We start from the raw sequence: 18,751 nt of genomic DNA on the forward strand, positions 1-18,751 counted from the left end.
GCAAATATTGGGCAAAAAATAAAATAAAAATAAAAAGAGGCTAGATTGAGCTATGTCAGTGATGTGGCTTTGGCGAATCACTGGGTCCGAGCAACAGGACCAGCAGGAGAACAAAGTGGTCTCACAGGCAGCCGTCCTTCTCTTTACTGTATGGGTGGACGTCGGGATGGGGGGGGGCAATTTTGTTTGTCATTTATCTTTGGTCACAATCTGTGTTGCTCGTGTACGTTTACATCATTTGAGAAGTTAACAGAACAACAATAATACACGTCTCAGGTATATACTGTGAATAAAACTGTTGACGACTCAAAGTGCAAGTCATTTTCAATCTGGCAGTTGGTATAGCCTTACTCGAATCTCCTGTATTTATGCAACACTTGTATCACATAAATGCATATCGAGAGGGTACAAAAAGAAAATGGAGCAAAGTCGACAAAATGGGAAAATCTACGAGGACTCAACATGACACATTGCTTCTAGCCTCTGCCACTGACGACTGGTTAAGCTACAGGAAACTAAACAAAGTGTTCACTGTGTTGGTGATCTAAACATTGGCCAACTGTTCATCGTTTCTCTGCTGATTCTTTAATAAAACAAATTAAAAAAATAAAGATTTGTTTTCATTTCCTTCCTTTTATGTTGTGGTGCCTGGAAATACTGACCTTCCCTGGGCTTCCCTGAGTACACTTGAGCTGTGTATGGAATATTACAGGAGAAGTGTGTCATTGGACTGGATTTGTCAACATAAAAATACAAGCAACTTATTTTACGTGAGAACAAAAAAAAAGATATTTTTTATGCATTGTGAACGGCAGCCATGAATCAAGACAAAACATATTCAGCATAGCAAACATAGTCATAGTTGTAGCTTAGGGCCGACATTTAACATTTAATGGCTTTTTGGAAACAATTAATGGGTCCAATGAATCTAATAAATGTCAGATTTCAAAATTATTATCCACAAAAAAATCATTTATTCTATCAAAAGTCTGAAAAATCAACAAGCCCAAGAAACCCAAACATTCAATTTATAAAGACATGAGATAGAAATGAATCATTAAAACTGTTCATAAATGTTCAATCCAGTACTTAATTAACCCCTTCAGTGTTATCACATGTATACACCCAGTTAACAGCTGATCGTGTTGTAAAAGCTCATCTGGCTCAGTCTCCACTGTACACCATTGTTTACACGTTGCCATATAGGTATGTTTTACTTAATCATCAACGTCCGACAGCGATTTTGAACAGCTGTTCTGAACTACAGATGTTTTCCACTGTATACTTACATCCAGTGTCCCACAGCTTCATACACTACTGGTCCCTAAGACTGGAGGATAATGTCAATGTGCACTGTAATGTGTGTGTGACGGGGACAATGTCAATGCCGTTTACCTCCTCGGGACAAAGTTCACAGGCCTTGGCGAGTGTCATACGTGCGCTGTGCGAACGCTCCAGGAAATAGCCGTTGGAGGTCTCGTTGCTCTGGACTGGAGGGGACCAGTTGTTGTAAGTGTACTGGGGGTTTCCCGTGTACGGCCTCCTCTCCAGCTCGTCCCCTAACCACTCAACCGCCCACGTCCACTTCCGTTTCAGGTCACCGTTGCTCTGTGTGCACAAGAAGGAAACGGGGATTAGAATCGCGGCTCCACCTGTTGAATGCAGGAGTTTTATTAACAGGAAATTTGACAGAAAAAAAGGAGCAAAAAGAGCGTTGGCTCTTATTCAGTCACTCTTGGACGTATGTTTGCTGGTGTTACAGAGAGATTGAAACCAGTGGAGAAGCAAGAACTGTGTAGTGAGTATTGAAATACAAGGACTATTTTTCTGACCGATAGCCGGCCCTCGTTAATCGATCATGAATTGTTAACCAGCAAGAGTAGTGCCTTGCATGCGGGGACTGTGCTGGTGGTGCCCAACAAGCCGCCAGCTGCAACAACAACTGATGCACAAACAGGCTAAAATGTCAAATGTATCACCAGCTGCAGTGTACGTGCAAAACAAGCTACCGAGTCCCCAGTTCACCCATCTGAGAGTTAGAAGTCACAGTGTTGTGCGCGTTGTCATAGACACATGGGTCACTTTCCCTTAAGTCTCCACCGCATCAACTAGTTTAAGCTGCGAAGCTGTCAGCTATGCGTCTGCCGGGACACTCTGCACAGGAAAACCGCCAGTGGATGTTAGCGATTGTCCAGTCAAGATAGTGTATGCGACAATGAGCATCAAGTTAGCATTAACATTATAGCTGTGAACGTTTGTGTCCAACAATGTTCCTTTAAGTGACAAGCCGCTCCTCAGAGATAGAGATAGAGCTCCATCTGTCACTACGTGTACCTGGAGGATCTGGTAAGCCACGGAGCAGTTGCTAAAGAGGGCCACCATGCACTTGATGCACTGGTAGGCCCGTTTCTGGTAGTGGTTCTTGGAGCGCTGGATGGTGTCAAAGAGCCCATCTCTGTCATCAGGAATGCCCTTCAGCACATTGTGGATCCTACACGAGCAAACGGGGAAAGAAGATATATAAACTCTGATCACACCCCAGAAAACCAACAATGCAGCATTCGCACTTTAAACACCGTGCAATCGGTCTGACCTGTGCGTCTGCCAGGAGTCCTCGATGAGCAGGATCTGTAGCAGCAAGTCCAGGTAAGGCCTCAGCTCATAGGTGTAGGAGTACGCCACCTGCACACGCACAACACGCATAATGTGAAGTGACCGCGGACACATGCGAGTGAGCCCCCTGCGGAATTAGAGTCAGTGGAAACATTTACCTGCCAGAGCAGCTCACTGAGCACGGTGGAGGAGAACTGAGGGTTCTCCCAGCAGCTGAAGCGGAGCAGCTTCACCGTCTCCTCGGAGTTGCTGCAGTCCTCGATGATCTTCTTCACGTAGCTGGTCCTCACGAACAAGATCTCTGCCACCAGCTGCTGCACCGGCATCACCGGGGCCGTCAAGATGGTGTCACCATACGGGTTGGGGAGAGGAGGGTTACCTGGGGAGGGTAAAAGGGGGAGGGACTAAGAGTAAGTGATCTGAAATGCATGTAGTTATTAAAAAGGCAAAAATAGGTGTTTCTATCTATTAAAGCCCTCAGCTCCAAGCTCTACACAACGCAGAGGCTCAGACTGCCTGGTTTGTCAGTCACTAGATCCTGAGCAAGGATGAAAATCCTCATTGGGCTCCAACTCTGCTTCCTGATTTATTATTGGCTCATATCTGCAGCGTTCGCGTCACATTTTGTGTGGCTGAAGAGTAAAGAACAAAACAAAAAAAAAACAACTCACCATTTATGGAGGACTGCATGCGTGAGGAGACGTCACAGCAGCGGACCAGCTGGGAGACCACAGTGTAGAGCTTGCCCAGCTCAGCGTACTGATACTTAATGGGAGGGCCGGGACCCTCGTCCAGAGCGACCAACATGAAAGTAGCAGGGACGTTCAGCTTCAACAGCTGGGTCTTTTCTGCCAGTCCTGCAAATGGGACGGGGACGGGGGGGGGAGAAGCAGCATTTTAAGTTCCAGGACAAATCATTAATTAGTTTTACATAAACCTTGCTTGTACAATACACTCAACAACAGCTGTACACGTCAGCCGTGCGATTGCCGTGTGCTTCTTACCCAGATTGGCATACATGACAAAGAGGTTGAAGTACTGCTGCAGGTGACGGCCGTGTTCAGACACCTCTCTTCTGAGCAGGTTGAGTACGGCTCTCAACAGGTGGTCACTTAAACTGAGGTTATCACTGCCCTGATAGACAAACACGGGAGAAATAGCAGACACGCGGCAGCAGGGTTACAACAAGCTAAAGTACAGGAAGAGAAACCTCTGTGATAAACTGTGAGGTAAACTGCTTTAGTTATCTTTCAGGACACTCGTGATTCAAAAAACAGCTTCAAAGTATCTTCCAGAGAGTCCTAATAAAAAAATCTTTTTCCCTCCACAGAGCTCGGAAGTCTGGAACCAACCTGAGTGGAGGGTCCGGGCGAGGCAGTGGGGGAGGGGCACGGGCCGTCTTGCAGCGAGAAGTGAGCGATGAAGACTATGAGCTTGGCAAACGCGCCGCGGACCTCGGCGCTCGGGCACTCGAGCAGGTACTCCGAGAACCGGTTGGGGTAAGCAAACAGGACTTTGTGTGCAAACCAATAGCGTACATTCTTACTGTGTCTCAGCAGGATGCAGAGGGCGTCATACCTGGAGGGGAGGACCAAGAGAATATGATTAAGAGAGGACGACGAAACGGAAAACCAAAAACACGAGGCGGACGGAGCTTACCAGTCGCTGGCGGGACCCCGTACTACTTTCTTGGTGTGAAAACCTGTGCTGAAGAGGAACCTAGCAGCCAGCTGAGCACTTATCATAGCAATCTCCTCTGCCTCTGGCAGAAGATGGTCTTGTCCTGATAAAAATTTTTAAAAAAGGACAGCAACGATAAAAACAGTGACAATCTTCCTGGTAATTTGCTTATAAGTACTTTAACATGAGCTGACAATCTATGACGCTTAACCAAGAGACCAACGTAAAGGCTTCATTTAACTCGCTGTTGGATTACTGAATTGTTACAAAGAGTAAATCTTGTGAGCAGTGATTTGACATGAATAGTGATGACCCAGACAGAGCGTTAGCGTGGATATGTACAGTACACGCCACAGCATACATGAACGTACATTGCAGTTTGCAAGGAGGGCAGTGAGACACTTCTCCTGTGTTTTGGCTCTGTCCTCCAGCACACTGGGTTTGAAATTAAATTATAACTACGAGGTTATAGAGCAGACTTTCTGCTTTAAGGGTGTTTATTGTTAATTAAGTCTAATTCGTCTTTTGTCTCCCCAATTTGATGCCTATAAATAAAATGCCACAGATGAAAACATCCTTAAAATAAAGCAGTCGGCAGCTTGACCTCGGTCACAGTTTCAATCAAAATCCAATGTGCTGCAGTACACGGATACTGTGCTACATATACATCATATCATGAATAGTGACGTAAAAGACACGGAATGATCGAGAAAATCCACATCTCATCCTTGTTCAATCCAGTAAAAACTAAGAGGTAAGGCTCAGAGGATGCTCCAAAAAATATCAAGTGATCTCTGAGTAAGGCCAGAAAATAATATGTCAAATCAAACATTCATTGTCTAAAAATCTAGCTTACAATAATAAGTTTTTTTTTTTTTTTTAATCTTTGCTGCTGAAAATATAAAACGTATCTCAAATGGATACAAAGTAGCTAACAAAGTATAAACATGACTGCCCTCAAACATGTGTTTTCCTGTCTAACTTTACGGGGCTCTGGTTCCATTAATAATGCATTCACAGAGGCAGTGCATTTCTGGGAAGCCCGTGCTAAACGCTACTGACCACCAATTATTTCCACTGGGATGCTGTGCATTTACGTCACTTTAAATATATACATTTGTTCAGACACGCAGGCCAGAGATCAGCAATACAATCATAACGGCAGCTGCTATGTCTTTAGGAGGGAAGCGTTGACATCTAGTGGAGCTACGATGTGGACTTCATTACTGTGCTGAGGATCAAAGCAGCCCTCTGGGGGTGTTGGATGTGCAGAGTCATGACTGGAGGAGTGACGATATATTGTGCAGCGACGACAAATCACACGACGACGCACATGCAGGGGCTGAACTGTTTGTGGCATCAATGGTTTTCTTATCGGGTATACTGTCCCTGAGGTACGTACGCATGTTGTAGACATGTATACTAATTACTTGTGTGGTTAATGATCGGTCAGTTATTAGCTTATTTTATCCTACTTAATATTATTTCTTGTGCATATTTTGTATAATTTTGCCTACAAGTTTATTCAGAAGTTTTCAACTTCAATGGGAACTTACCTGGTTAAATAGAATAAGTAAAAAATAGCTACACAGCGTGGGAACATCAGATTGTGTTCATAACTATCATTTGGCTCATAACATCATCATATATCACCAGCATGATATTTGTTGTACTAGCCAGCTTTTGTGTATGTTTTTGTTGGTTTATGTTTCAAAAGTGATTCTCAACCCCCCCCACCACCCAAGGTTTGAGTTGAGGTTAACTGGCTACCTAGATTAATTTAGTTGTAATACTTTAACATACAATAATACATAATCCACGGAATGAATAAATTCATGAATTAGCAGCACACACTCAGGAAAGAGGCATACCTGGAGGAGGGTTTAAATAGACACTGTTACAGGTCAGAAGTTTCTTAATGAATTGGAAATATTCCAGGCTGTATTGCATTCGGTTGTGCATGAATTGGACGTTCTGCTTGCGGACGCTGCACTCGATGACACCAGGCATCTTGACCTGATGCGGCTTGGTGGAGGAGATGGTCAACTCAGAGATGTATTTGACAAGCTCGCTGTCCTTGTCCAGTGAGTCCATGCGCTCATAGAATAGGATGTAGGCATTCCACCAGCGCTTCTGCCTCCGGTACGACATCCTCTTCATCATGTGATCGAACACCTCGCCCATGTACTCCCCTCCGAAGCACTGGTTCTTCATCTCCTCCTCGTCGTCCATCTTGCACTCGGTCACGTCGCCGTCGTCAAACTTGTACCAGCGGTTCTTTTCGCCGTCGCCCCCGTTCCTCTGGATTATGTAGGAATAGTAGTGTCCGCCACTGGCCTGGCCTGAGTGGACCAGCACTCCAACCAGGCGGTACTTGGAGCTGCCGGGGGGCGCGGGCTCGGAGGGCTCGTTCTGTTGGATCACCTGGTTCTCCGGGTTGACGTCGTCGCCCTCCAGCTTCGCCACACCAGCTACCGTGTACGGCTCCATGTCCAGCTCCCTGGGGAACTCAAAGTAGTCATTGAACTTGATGGCGCACTCCCTCTCCCAGTCGTAGTCGAAGCGCTTCAGCTGGATGGCCAGTACAGGCGGCAGCTTCTTTATCAGCAGGCGCTTCACGGTGTCCACCTGAAGAAGAGAGCGGACACAACGGAAGCTTTGAAACAATGGACAGCCATGAAAGCCTCTTCTATTTCTCCATAGCACTTTATTATCACATTCTAATATTGGCAGGCGACCAGGTGGGTGCTTCATTCTCACCTTCTTATTACACTTCTCACAGTGGTAGGCGTTAGCTCCCTCAAGAAGATCTCCTTTAACGTACTGCTCCATGGAGTCCAACAGGTTCTGGTGGTTTCTGATGTCCACATTGAGTGTTGTGAACGACTCCTCGCACTCATATCTGGCAACGCAAAACATTATTAGGAGCATAACAGGAACCAAAGTTTATATTTCAGAAATTGTTTCTGGTGACTGAGCGCAGGCAGGACTGCACTCACCTGTGGGGGCATCCCTGACAGATCTTCTGGTCGGCGAAGGACCCCCCCAGCACCTTGCTCAGCATGGCGGGGTGGCCCAGGGCTTTCAGAGCTTCGTCCAGACTGTCCACCAAAGAGTTGAAAAACTCCAGAGCGTCATGCTGCTCCCGCAAGTTCACTGGCTCACCCCATAACCTAAAAACAGACGGTACAGAGATGAGACGATTAGACATCAGCAACGGCCAAAGAGGAGAAATGCTAAATTACTGTGAGTCTTTGAAATACCTGAACTGTTTCCAGAAACCCCTGGGGACATAGTACTGAAGTCTGGACGCCGCCAGGTGTCCAAAAATGACCTGCAGGTGACGAAGTACCCCGATGTTGTACTCTTTCCTGTCCTCTGACTTACTGGAGGGCTTATCGTCAAACTGATGGTGGTAGCTGAACACCTCATCACGAGGATCTACGTTACTCTGTGGAGACCAAACGCGCAGGTGAAAAATGACTTGCAAGTCCATCCAAAATTGTTCATTGTTTTGCAACCGTGTGTCATTGTGTTCATGGGGAAACAAGACTAAAAACTAATCACCAAATGATGATCAGATATGTACCTCATTCTCTTGCTTCTCGTCCCCTGACATCTCGTCGTCCACATCGGTGCCTGTGCCCTCAATGGCCAGGATGCCATTGCGGATCGGAGGGATCATGTACAGCTGCTGAATGACAGAGTTCATATAACAGGTGGCTCCGGCATTCTTCAAACCCACGAAGCCTTTGTTGGGCCTCGGCCCCACCGGAGGCAGGTACTCCCATTCTGTCAGTGTCTCGCAACCTGAAAGCAGAGGGAAGGGACAACACCCTCATGCATGATGTAGTTTACAAACCATCAAGTGAAGCTGCCGCACCGCTGTTTACATACCTAAGTAGTACATGTCGGTCAGGGTGTCGACTATTTGCTTGAGGTTGCGGACACACCCGACAGCCAGCGCTACCAGGAGCTCGAAGCCAGCGTTGATGGAAGCGGGGGTGCTGCACACTGGGATGGCCTGCTCTGTGGGGAACTCCCCACTCTTCATGTACTGCAGGTACACATTAGACGCTGGGAAGATGAAGTCGTCGATCAGCTCCTGATCAAAAAGAGAGGGAGAAACATTCTCTGAGTAATGTTACGAGAAAGGAAACGATTATAAAAGGACAATGTTGACATTTTCAGGTGTGGTCCATTTGTTTCACCTTAATGAGGTTAGCGCCTCCCTTCTCGCAGCCAATGTAATACTTCTTCTCTGGCGTCTGGAAGGCTAGAAGCTCTTTGGTAACCCCAAGGTGTCCCTCCAGGATGGTCTCCTCCACGCCGGTCTCCCCTGTCCTCTTAACCTCGTCCTAGTGAATGAAACATGTTTGTGTACCATCAACTCTGCCCCACACTGAACTAGGTTGATTTATAGGCAGCATAATACAACAAATCGGATGAAACTTGCGATTAGCAGGCTGTTTTACCCTTATCCGTTTCAGCCAGTCGATCTCGTTGTTGAGCAGCACCTCAGCGTTTGGCAGGTTGATGTTGCTGTTATAGGCATAGTTGAGAAGGTGCCTGAGTAAAGTGAAGTAGTCTCCAGCGTGTTTGGCTCGCTCCTTGGCCGTACTCTGGACACGGACAACTTGAAATTAGGATCTTGTGAGCAGTTAACTGCTCTGACTCGTTATAAAATGATGGTCTTTAAGAAAAACAAGGCAATATCCACTCACCCCCAACACGGTGAAGAGGAGGGTGATAAAGAAGAGGAGGGGTCGATGGCCCATACAGCACCTAGTTGCCATCAGGAAAAACTGCTCCTGGGCCATTTGACGCACAGATCTGTGAAACACAAATGACGACATCACCGTCACGATATCCTGTCAGAACTACGAATGGCTGGAGTTGGGGACGTCTCCGCTACACAAGTCAGTAGATTTAGGCTTCGGGAAACGCGGCCTGGTGTACTTACTTGCTGTGGCAGTGCAGCAGCAAGTCGATGATGAAGGTCTGCCAAGCCTTCTCCTTGCTGAGTGTGTCCAGAGCCGTGGGCATGAGGGCAAAACACAGTGTCATCACCTCCAGGGCCTCGCAACACACCTGCTCATCTTCCCCATCTGGCTCCTTAGCTGCATTTGTCTAACGAGAAAAAAAAGAAACAATGAAACCCATTATGCGAAAACATAGCGTTGCAATTTCTACGTTGTAAATCCCTTGAAAGTCCACAAAGCCCATCAAGAGCTCTTTGTCTCTTGATTGTACTGTGAGCTTTTACTGTCCTGTCTCCGAGGTTCTACAACAGTCTGCATCTATTACGGAACTCTGCACTGCACAACTGCCCCTCTACTGTGCTCCTACTTCCTATCCAGCTTATTGTACTATGTTTTTAAAGGAGTTGAGCAACATTCAACAACAATGTTAAACTCTCACAAAGAGTAACATTCAAAGGGAACTTACCTTCTCGTATATCTTGCTAATTTCTTCATTTGAGCTGAAGACGAGCTGCACTGTGCCACAGCCTGATGCCCACACTATCTTCTGTACCGCTCGGATCACGCAGATGTCTGGGATGTACTTCGATGCCTGGAAGAAATTCTATTGAAAAAAGTAGCCCCATAAGATTGTCATCTATTGGTCCAAACATGGTGCCTATGAAAACTATTCACAAAAATGAGTTACCATTGCTCATTTTTCATGTATTCTATTCTTACAAACCTCCAACCTCCATTTGCTTACATTTTCTGTGACCTCATCAGAGATCTGCTGGGCTAGGCGGATGGCTACGTTGCGCAGCATGCATTCTGAGGCCGGGTTCGGGATGTTTTGCAGGGCACTCTGGAGGACGAGGGCCTGGTCGTGAGTGGCCTGATTGATCTGTAGACAGTGCAGGGAAGGTGATGATGGTGTGGAGAAACATGAAAACATGTTAGAGATGCCAGTCGAGTACTGAAGAGCCAGTCATTACAGGTATGGGTCTGTGGGAATTGTGTGTGTGTGTGTGTGTGTGTGTGTGGTCTAACCGGGGAGACAGGAATATTTCCCTCGGCGTTGGGCTGGCAGGCCTCGGCCACAGCCTTCACATGGCCGAAGCCTACGGCTGTAAGGAGCAGTTTGGCGATCTTCAGCGCGTTGAGGTAAGCACCGCGGCGTGTCTCCATGTCCGCCGATGGGAGGAAATTGTTCCTGGTGAGCATGCTCAACACCAGGGGCAGCCCACCACTCTTCAAGAAGTTGTACTGGAAGTCGCTGGCGTCCTCGCCCAGAGTGGAACTGGCTGGCATCAGCAAAGCATAAACAACCTGGAACATGGGGAAGAACAGTGTGAACCTTTTTATAGATCAACGGACATGGGACCGAAACCACGGGCCCGTCTCACGCAGCAGGATCAGTGGCAGATCCTGGTTTCTTTGTAAAAACAGGAACTCTCTAACGTGGTACATTGTACACACTTTGTATTCACTGCAGCTAATTTTGTAGTCTTGCTCTGCAAGACAGGGGCCACATCATAATTTACCATGTCCTAATAGAGTTCTAGTACTGCTGTTAAAACACCAATCAACTCACAATGGTTTAATGCTATTTCACAGGCCAGTCAAGAGAATGTAAAAAAAACATGGTTACCAGGGCACAAATGTATCACAAACTGCGGAGCAACAGCACACTGGGACCCACCTCAATGAGGTAGAGCACTTGTGAGGGTGAGGGGCCGAAGAAGCGCGAGTCCAGCGAGGGACTGAGGCTGTTCTCGCCGAGCTTGGCGTGGTCCAGACACACGGCTCGCAGATTCTCCACGGTAGTGTTATCTGAAGGGGGAACAGCACAAACGTGAATGAATACGAGTGTTGCCCGTGTGCGTCGTTTATGTTTACATCAAGTAAATTGGCTGGACAATATGGAGAGCACAGGTGCGTGTATACCTGGGGGCATGAGTTTCATGAGAACTCGAGCTCCATCTCTGAGCAGTGGCATGTTGAGGTTGCAGCCCAGGTCAGCCACCTGCCACAGGAAGGAGATGTAGCGCAGATGCAGCGACATAATCTGTGAAGGAGGGCAGAGGGACAACTTCACAATGTGATTTTGACTTCACAAATAAAAGTGATGTCCAGTATAAATGTTCCTAACTGACTATAATAAAATGATAAATAAGCAGTCTGATTAAAAGGTTCTGTCGGACTTGTGCAGCTAGCTACTTTGATTGATAAAGAGTGGGCTGGATTTTAAAAGGTACAATACTTTTAAATGAGGTTTCTCAAATGTTGCAGACCCCAGCGTTAATACAGTATCTGTGCTGTAAACTCACCACACCAGGAAGACAGCTCTCCACCTCAGGGTTAGGGCCATCGCTGTAGTGGTTGCCGTGGTTACCAGGGGAACCAGTGGATGAGTCAGATGAGCTGTCCGGGCTTGAAGGCATGTTGGCACTCACCTGGGTCAGCTTGGCCGTGATCAGCTACACACACCAACAACAAAAAAATCGTAGTGAGTTAATTCTGATCTAAAAACAAACCATTTGACCAGGACACTGTGGTTAGGATCACTAATTTTAAAAGGAGAGTGCAAAGCACAAAGGAGGCAACACAGCACCTTTCCAAAAGAACAACAACAGTCAAACATTCTCACCGTTTTGTCCTTCAAATTGAGCTGCCCAATCAGCTTCCTGTCGTCAGCTGGATCAACGACCTCTCCACCAATGAAGAGCTCGATCTTGGTGTGCGCAGCATTGGCTTTGATCCTGTTGAGGATCCCACGCCGCACCGAACCAATTGTGTCATTGGTGTGTGACCAGATGTCCAAGTCGTCCACCTGACGCCCCTGGTTGGGGAAACGGACGATCAATGTGATATGCTTCCCTCGGAAGGCTCTGCAAGAGAAAACGGAAGACAGGTTGCCCTGAGGTTTCAGTGACGGAGTAAAGACATGCCACCGTTGTTAAACTCAATGAGAGGAACACAGAGGTCCTCAGCTATGTTGGGCAACAATGTACCGATTTTAAGAAAAGTAATCTACATGATTAATTTTAGTAAGAGACTTGTATAAAATATTACTTCAGTCTCTGGGTGGGCATGTAGTTCATTCTTGTGGCTGTACCTTGACATAGGCAGTATAGTCCTCTCCTCGTGGTAGTCACTGTCACACTCATTGATGTACTCTTTGAGTACGGTGAGCACTCGCACCATGCGGATAGCCTCCTGACGGGCGCAGTTGATGCTGTCTTTGTCTCCATCCAACACACACAGCGTGTCATAGGACGCCTTCAGACGGTCAAAACATGACTGGATGAAATCTTCATGAATTTCCACCTAAAAGGGGAAGGAGGCAGGTACAATGATGAAGAGACACAATTTATCACCAAATGATTTTAAATAGTTATATTTGTTGACAAATAAATCTGGACAGGAAGGAGACAAGAAAAAACAAAAACAGACAAAGCAGATTAAACTTCTGCCCCGACTGAAACAGAACGACCAGTCTACCTGATTGACTTGTAACTTTGGTCCGAGGTTGGTGTAGATCTCTTTCAGCAGGTCTATGGCTCGGCTGGCGATGTCATCGCTTCCTTGAATTACCACCTGGGGGAGAGAGGAGATTATAGGATGAAGTCATACTCCGAGCTGAGAGCTTGACTTTCATGCAGACACGTCTGTGGCGCTACGAAGCACTTTAGTAAAGAGGAGCCTTATTATTGCCCACTCAGAACACGAGAGGGGGAAGGCGAGGGGCGCAAGGGTTCACAAAATATGAATTATTACTATTAATAGTTCTGATTGTAACTTTTAGAGATGCCCCGATCACGTTTCGGTTCGCAGCTGACACAAACTGGCGTTCGTTTATGAGCCATATCTGCCGATACAGATCGTTTTTGTTGTTGGTCTATTTTGTTATAGCAGCTGGTATACAGGGCTCCAGGCTGTTATTTTTCACCAACGTCCTGGAATTTTTTTAAATTATAATAATTTCAACCAATCTGGAGTGAGTGTAAAAGTATTTTCTACTATGTCATAGTCATCTATAGTGGTTATTTGCATAAAAAACATTTCTAATGATAAAGAAATAAAATACTTTGGCATTCATATTTTTGATTAGGTTTTATAAATCTGTTATTGCTTGTGTTAGGAAGTAATTCTCTCTCTAATATCCGTATAGTGCTGTGAAAAAAAATCTCTTTCAAACAACTGTTTTTATTTTAGTTTCTTGCCAAAGAGCTACATTTTAGGATTTTTGCAGGATAACCACCGCTTTACCCGGCTTGATCTTCAATAAGGTGCTGGAAGTATCAAAAAGCTCAAACTGATAGAATAGATATCCACACACTTAAATCTATGCAGAGCTTTTAGCTTTCAGTCATAAGGACCTTCCTCAGAGCAAACATCTACAAGATTACATCTGAACACATAACTTTATGATACACCTTCACCCAACTTATTTTTACTGAATCGAGCATTGACTGTAGCATAATGGAACTCAATGGAACCTCCTTACGTTAGCCCCAGTGCTGCCAATGTTACTAGCTCTTCTCCAGCCGATTTCACTACAACACTACGCTCGGTTACATGACGAGGCACGGTGCAATGCACTACAAGAGTGACGTTTAATCTCTTGCATGAGAATGTCAAAGAGACAAAACCAAACAGAAATGGCCCTGGAGGAAGAGAGGATCTCAAAAACACGTGTACAGTCATACCTTGTGTCCACTGTCAACTCCTCTTTCTGTCGATGCAATTCCTACCTCAAGGCTACAATGACAAGTGTACAGGAGTGACGCACTGCAGAGCATCGTTAGCTCACATGTGCGCCATTATATCAGAGCTTAAGTTGTCAGAGCAGAGAGTGCAAGTGGAATGTGAGCCTACCTATTCACAGGTACATTTACTCAATTGGCAGATGCTTTTGGACAAAAGCAACATAAAAATGAGGTGCAATCCAATCCACAATAAATCAAGGAAAGGTCTTTGAGAATAAGTGCTTCATCACCCAGTTCCACCTGACTAAGTGCCACAAACCTTGTGGATAAATGAAGCAACGTAGCAATTACAAATGTTTTTTGAGAGAGAGAGCGAGAGAGAGAGAGAATATTAGGTGGAATATGTATTCTCGGAAGAGGTAAGTCTTGAAGCATTTTCTTACGACATAAAGTAAGATTTAAGTGGTGCTCAAGGTGACTAAATTAAGATCTGTTTTTTATGTTTTCAAATTGTTTCTTAAAGCTAATAAAAAAAGTATATAGCATAAAAAGAAAAGAAAACTGGCAAACGCATTTAAAGGCACTTTCAAATGTCTGCCTCCCTCCCCAATAAACACACTGTGTGTGTGTGTGTGTGTGTGTGTGTGTGTGTGTGTGTGTGTGTGTGTGTGTGTGTGTGTGTGTGTGTGTGTGTGTGTGTGCCCATTGCATGGTACTCCTCACCCTCCAGAGGTAGTCCAAGCCTATTAGTTCCAGGTCATCCATCATGTAGGCCCGGCGCTTTGCCACCAGCTTGCCCTCCCTGCAGTTGACCGCCTTGAAGAACCTCTCGAAGCATTTCATGCCATTCTCCGTCAGCAGGGACGGGTCCAACTGCAGAACGTTGTTCTCAAAGAAGTCCTTATTGATGTCTGGGTCTAGGTCTGGTTCATCACCCATCAGCTTGGAGTACCTATTGGGTGGCATTTGAATAAGCATTCAAAACACATGTTTTCTACTTTTTCATAAATGTAAGGAATTCATTTAAGCCGAAGATGAGAAGAAATCAAATCCAACTGTACCATTTGAAGCAGGCCTCGCGGTCGCAGAGAAACACTGCGTTCTCAGCCAGACACTTCCAGATCTGCTTGGCCTGAGGGGCACACAGCCAAAGCTGACCATCTTTTAGCAGGAACCTGGAAAGTAAAACCAATAGGAAAATCAATAGCAGATGCTGGTGGCCAGAAGGTTAAAGAAATATGCTCGTGAAGGTCATTTAGTTCCTCCCAGACGTGAATCATAATAGCTGGTGGGGTGAAGTCCCCGGGTACCACTTGCTCCTCCCTAATTACCCACTGCTGTCCTTGAACGAGCTACTTCAATTGAGTGGCTCAGTAGCTAGAAGACACGACTGCGGATGTAATGTGTAGCTGCTCGGCTTTTTTTTACAAAATGGACTACGACAGTAATTGAATGGATCTAGTAGCAATACAGCTGAACCGAGCCAACGCATTATGAGAGATGTGATCCTGATTTCACACAAAATCCAGCTGTGTTTAAGGCAGAATATGATCGATAACTAAGGTTTTTATATCTAAATTTCTTCCATTCCTAGTGGTCGTCTCAGCTTTTACTAAAACGTGAGATGTGATGTTGTACCTCAGGAAGTTGAGTCGTTCCTGTACTTCCTGCACATGGCTGTAGCGGCTTCCCGGTCTGACCGTCTGAGGGTCAAACTCAGCCTGTTCTTCTGTAAGAGCACACATACGAGCGGTCAGACTGCAGACAGTGCACACCCCTGACCCAACTGCTGTACCCACTGAACCAGGGCGCTATTTGTGGCCCCCCAACAGCGTACCTTTGGAGAACTGCCTCATGGTCTCCATGTAGGCCGAGAGGTTCTCGGCCACCAGGGTGACCAGAGCGTGGTTATGCTGCAGCTGGTTGATCAGGTCATGGCGGTAAAACACATGAGGACTTCTCTGAGTTTGACTAAGGAGAGAACAGCAGGAGGAGGGGAGGTTGTCAGGGGGACAGAAAACTGAAATACGCTGAGGAAGCAAGGAAGACTAAAAAACAAAGTGAGAATGAAGCTGACATACACAATTGAACACAATTTCTGATTAAAAATAAATAAATAAATAAAAACATAGCATGACTGATTTCTCATTTGTTTGTTTTTTATCAGGGAGATTAAGAAAGCAGCGTTTGGTGTATTTGTGTGTGTATATATATATATATGTGTGTGTGTGTGTGTGTCATAGAAGAACCAGCAGAAGAAGTCATATCAATGAAGGTCATTTCCTGCCTTGTTTTCCACATAAAAAGAAAGTTTTTGGCTTGAAAACTAAATTCAAAAACCAGATGAGCTTCAGTTTTGATAGCCACATGGAAATCTGATATACACTAAAAACAGTGTTAATTACCAATGCCAAATGAAAACAAAAATACATTTTAAAAAGTTGGCTAAGATTTATTAAAATTCTGCAGTTAGATTAAGACTCCTGCATAATCTAGCGGCTGCTGATAAACTGAATAGAGCCACTACTTTCTAAAACACATTCTAGAGCTACTACAGATTATTAGTATCAGTTTGAGTGGGTTCAAGGCAGGAAATACCCCTGATATGTTGCTGTGAGTGATTTGTGCTGAAAGAAGCTGGCATCAGGAAGAATGGGGCTCCATCTCAAAGGACCTTTCATTTAGTTGTGCAACAGTCTAGATTAAAAGGACTATTCTGTGCATGCATTATGGCTTGTGTTCAGTACTGACAAACTGCACAGAAAGTGCCTCTGGAGAAATGATGCACATCAGATAGACTTATCCCAAAGATGTCTGTTTTAGAAACTATGGTAACCACGCCTCATACAAATGAATGGACATTTAGAAACTTGACTTTGATTTGATCGAACCTGAAGTTGCATTCAATATGAACAAACCATTCCATCTCAAGCTATTTTTGTATTATGTTGAATAAACAGAATTAACATAGTAATAAAAGTCATTATTATTTAACACTCAATATTAATAAGGGGCTATTGTATTTTATATATTTCATAATATATGACGGTGATTCTGGTATTAATCATAGCAGTGCGATCATTCTAGTAACTAGACGTTACAGGGAACACTGCTTGTATGACTTTTTACTCCTCATCAGAATATGCTAATATTGTCTGAGTGACACTCTGAGGTGGTCTGCTGTTATTTTGATTTAAACTGAGTTGCAGAAACAGGAAGTTTCTCAATGACTCTGAGGTGGTGTACTGAAATTTGGAAGTTAGATTGATCTTTGGAAATGGATTCTTTATCATCAAGTTTGACTAATTATTCACACAATTGAAACTATTTTCAAGTTTCTAGGCAATATTTAGTTAATTATTATTTAATATATATTTATTTTGTTCTCATTATTTGTGTATATTAATTAAATTATTATTGACAGGCTGACTGACTGACTTATTGAATGAATGTGAAATTCCGCGTCACGTTCACATGCAGGTCGCTTTAATTTTTTGCCAGTTCGTAAATAGGTTTACCGTAATGCTTAGTATATACACGTACCTCAAATCTAGTTTATTTGTCATTTAGAGGCTGGCATCTTCCAGTACCGTTTCTGATCTCAACAAGTACAAACTTGTGACCACAGCCTTTGGTCCTATTGATCAATGCTCTAGGTGTGTCTTTTTTGTTTTTTTGACCTAAGGTCAAGTGCAACAGAGAATGTGATGGATGAGCATCTGGGTTGCTAAGGCTCCCCTTTTCAATAAAATAGATCTATAGCTCATTGCTTTGCTATCAGAATACCAGTATCTTGTCTGTTGTTCGACTGAACTACACATGTGCAGGACTTTGAACAGGAGATAAGATGAGGTATCAGTCATTTGAGATGAAACCCAAGAAAGAATTGCTTAAGCGGATTCATGACAGAGATTTACATTTTATATAGTAAATATATCATAAACATGTTCAAAGAGAAAGTCAGACTTGACGTGAAACAGAAATAGGTAGAACCCTGGAATTAGCACTCAACTTACCCCACTAAGTTCGTTTGTATGTTAATTGGCATTTTCTTTCTGAAAAACAACAGGCATGTATACTACATGTTTTCTACATGGACTAGAAAAAAGCACTACTTCAAATCAAATAATTTGCGATTAATGCTAAACAATATGACTTCATATCAATCTTACAATTCTTTCACAAATGTAGCATGGTAATGTTAAGTTAAAGCTTATGTTTGTAAAATCTTTTTTTTTTTTTTACAGTTCCCTAGCAACTTACAAGTCCTTGTAACATGATTCACTGACAGAACAAGTTCTGAATTATACTAAAGCTACACTTCTTAATAGCATGTATAGCAAAAAGGCATTTTTCCATTGTACACGTTTTGACTTGTGTCAGAAGGAGAACAGCACAGGTGCATCTGTTTCGGGGTCCTGGTATTCTACCAATAACACTGTTAATGTTTCTAGTACAAACTGTGCTTTTCCCTACTACAACGAGTCAAAATGTCCACAGTGAAAAAAGGCCTATGATTTTAAAAAATATTCATGTAAACACAAACTAACTTAATATCTACAAGCTAGCTACGAGACTAGACAGGTAACGAGCTAGTCGGCTAAAGACAAATGGCATTTTGACTGGATGGATGTGACCGATTAGGCACGGGCTTAGGAGTAGTTTAAGTTGGACCTGAGTCTGTATACTTTCTCCTGCGCTATTGTTTTAGCTTTGTTCCAGTATAACAAAGCAAATGAAGGAAGTGTACCTTTCAGCTACTTTCAGTGTACTAAAAAGAAAAGT

General features: G+C 44.3%; 1 protein-coding gene across 7 annotated transcripts in view; it reads right to left on the reverse strand.

The window, feature by feature from the left end:
• The window catches only part of usp9 (ubiquitin specific peptidase 9), a 38,844-nt gene that overhangs the window by 4,457 nt on the left and 15,636 nt on the right, over window positions 1-18,751 (reverse strand). For 4 of the 7 annotated variants that reach the window (XM_076081838.1, XM_076081839.1, XM_076081836.1 and 1 more), the window contains exons 14-46: window positions 17,983-18,021; window positions 15,804-15,937; window positions 15,605-15,695; window positions 15,028-15,141; window positions 14,690-14,918; window positions 12,759-12,854; window positions 12,373-12,584; window positions 11,905-12,145; window positions 11,585-11,734; window positions 11,202-11,322; window positions 10,957-11,087; window positions 10,305-10,583; window positions 10,021-10,158; window positions 9,742-9,879; window positions 9,257-9,423; window positions 9,018-9,126; window positions 8,769-8,915; window positions 8,505-8,651; window positions 8,191-8,398; window positions 7,883-8,103; window positions 7,557-7,744; window positions 7,293-7,466; window positions 7,054-7,195; window positions 6,165-6,921; window positions 4,273-4,396; window positions 3,966-4,191; window positions 3,618-3,747; window positions 3,285-3,470; window positions 2,772-2,992; window positions 2,594-2,682; window positions 2,335-2,491; window positions 1,396-1,608; window positions 663-692 (exon numbers count right to left, since the gene is read on the reverse strand). In XM_076081838.1, the coding sequence (XP_075937953.1) occupies window positions 663-692; window positions 1,396-1,608; window positions 2,335-2,491; window positions 2,594-2,682; window positions 2,772-2,992; window positions 3,285-3,470; window positions 3,618-3,747; window positions 3,966-4,191; window positions 4,273-4,396; window positions 6,165-6,921; window positions 7,054-7,195; window positions 7,293-7,466; window positions 7,557-7,744; window positions 7,883-8,103; window positions 8,191-8,398; window positions 8,505-8,651; window positions 8,769-8,915; window positions 9,018-9,126; window positions 9,257-9,423; window positions 9,742-9,879; window positions 10,021-10,158; window positions 10,305-10,583; window positions 10,957-11,087; window positions 11,202-11,322; window positions 11,585-11,734; window positions 11,905-12,145; window positions 12,373-12,584; window positions 12,759-12,854; window positions 14,690-14,918; window positions 15,028-15,141; window positions 15,605-15,695; window positions 15,804-15,937; window positions 17,983-18,021 (5,749 nt within the window). The remainder of the gene's footprint in view (window positions 1-662; window positions 693-1,395; window positions 1,609-2,334; window positions 2,492-2,593; window positions 2,683-2,771; window positions 2,993-3,284; window positions 3,471-3,617; window positions 3,748-3,965; window positions 4,192-4,272; window positions 4,397-6,164; window positions 6,922-7,053; window positions 7,196-7,292; window positions 7,467-7,556; window positions 7,745-7,882; window positions 8,104-8,190; window positions 8,399-8,504; window positions 8,652-8,768; window positions 8,916-9,017; window positions 9,127-9,256; window positions 9,424-9,741; window positions 9,880-10,020; window positions 10,159-10,304; window positions 10,584-10,956; window positions 11,088-11,201; window positions 11,323-11,584; window positions 11,735-11,904; window positions 12,146-12,372; window positions 12,585-12,758; window positions 12,855-14,689; window positions 14,919-15,027; window positions 15,142-15,604; window positions 15,696-15,803; window positions 15,938-17,982; window positions 18,022-18,751) is intronic. The other 3 variants (XM_076081841.1, XM_076081842.1, XM_076081840.1) reach the window with 2 other exon arrangements.

The sequence above is a fragment of the Anarhichas minor genome, unplaced genomic scaffold, assembly GCF_050575085.1.
Source record: "Anarhichas minor isolate MPS153535 unplaced genomic scaffold, ASM5057508v1 ptg000087l, whole genome shotgun sequence".
Taxonomy (NCBI): domain Eukaryota; kingdom Metazoa; phylum Chordata; class Actinopteri; order Perciformes; family Anarhichadidae; genus Anarhichas; species Anarhichas minor.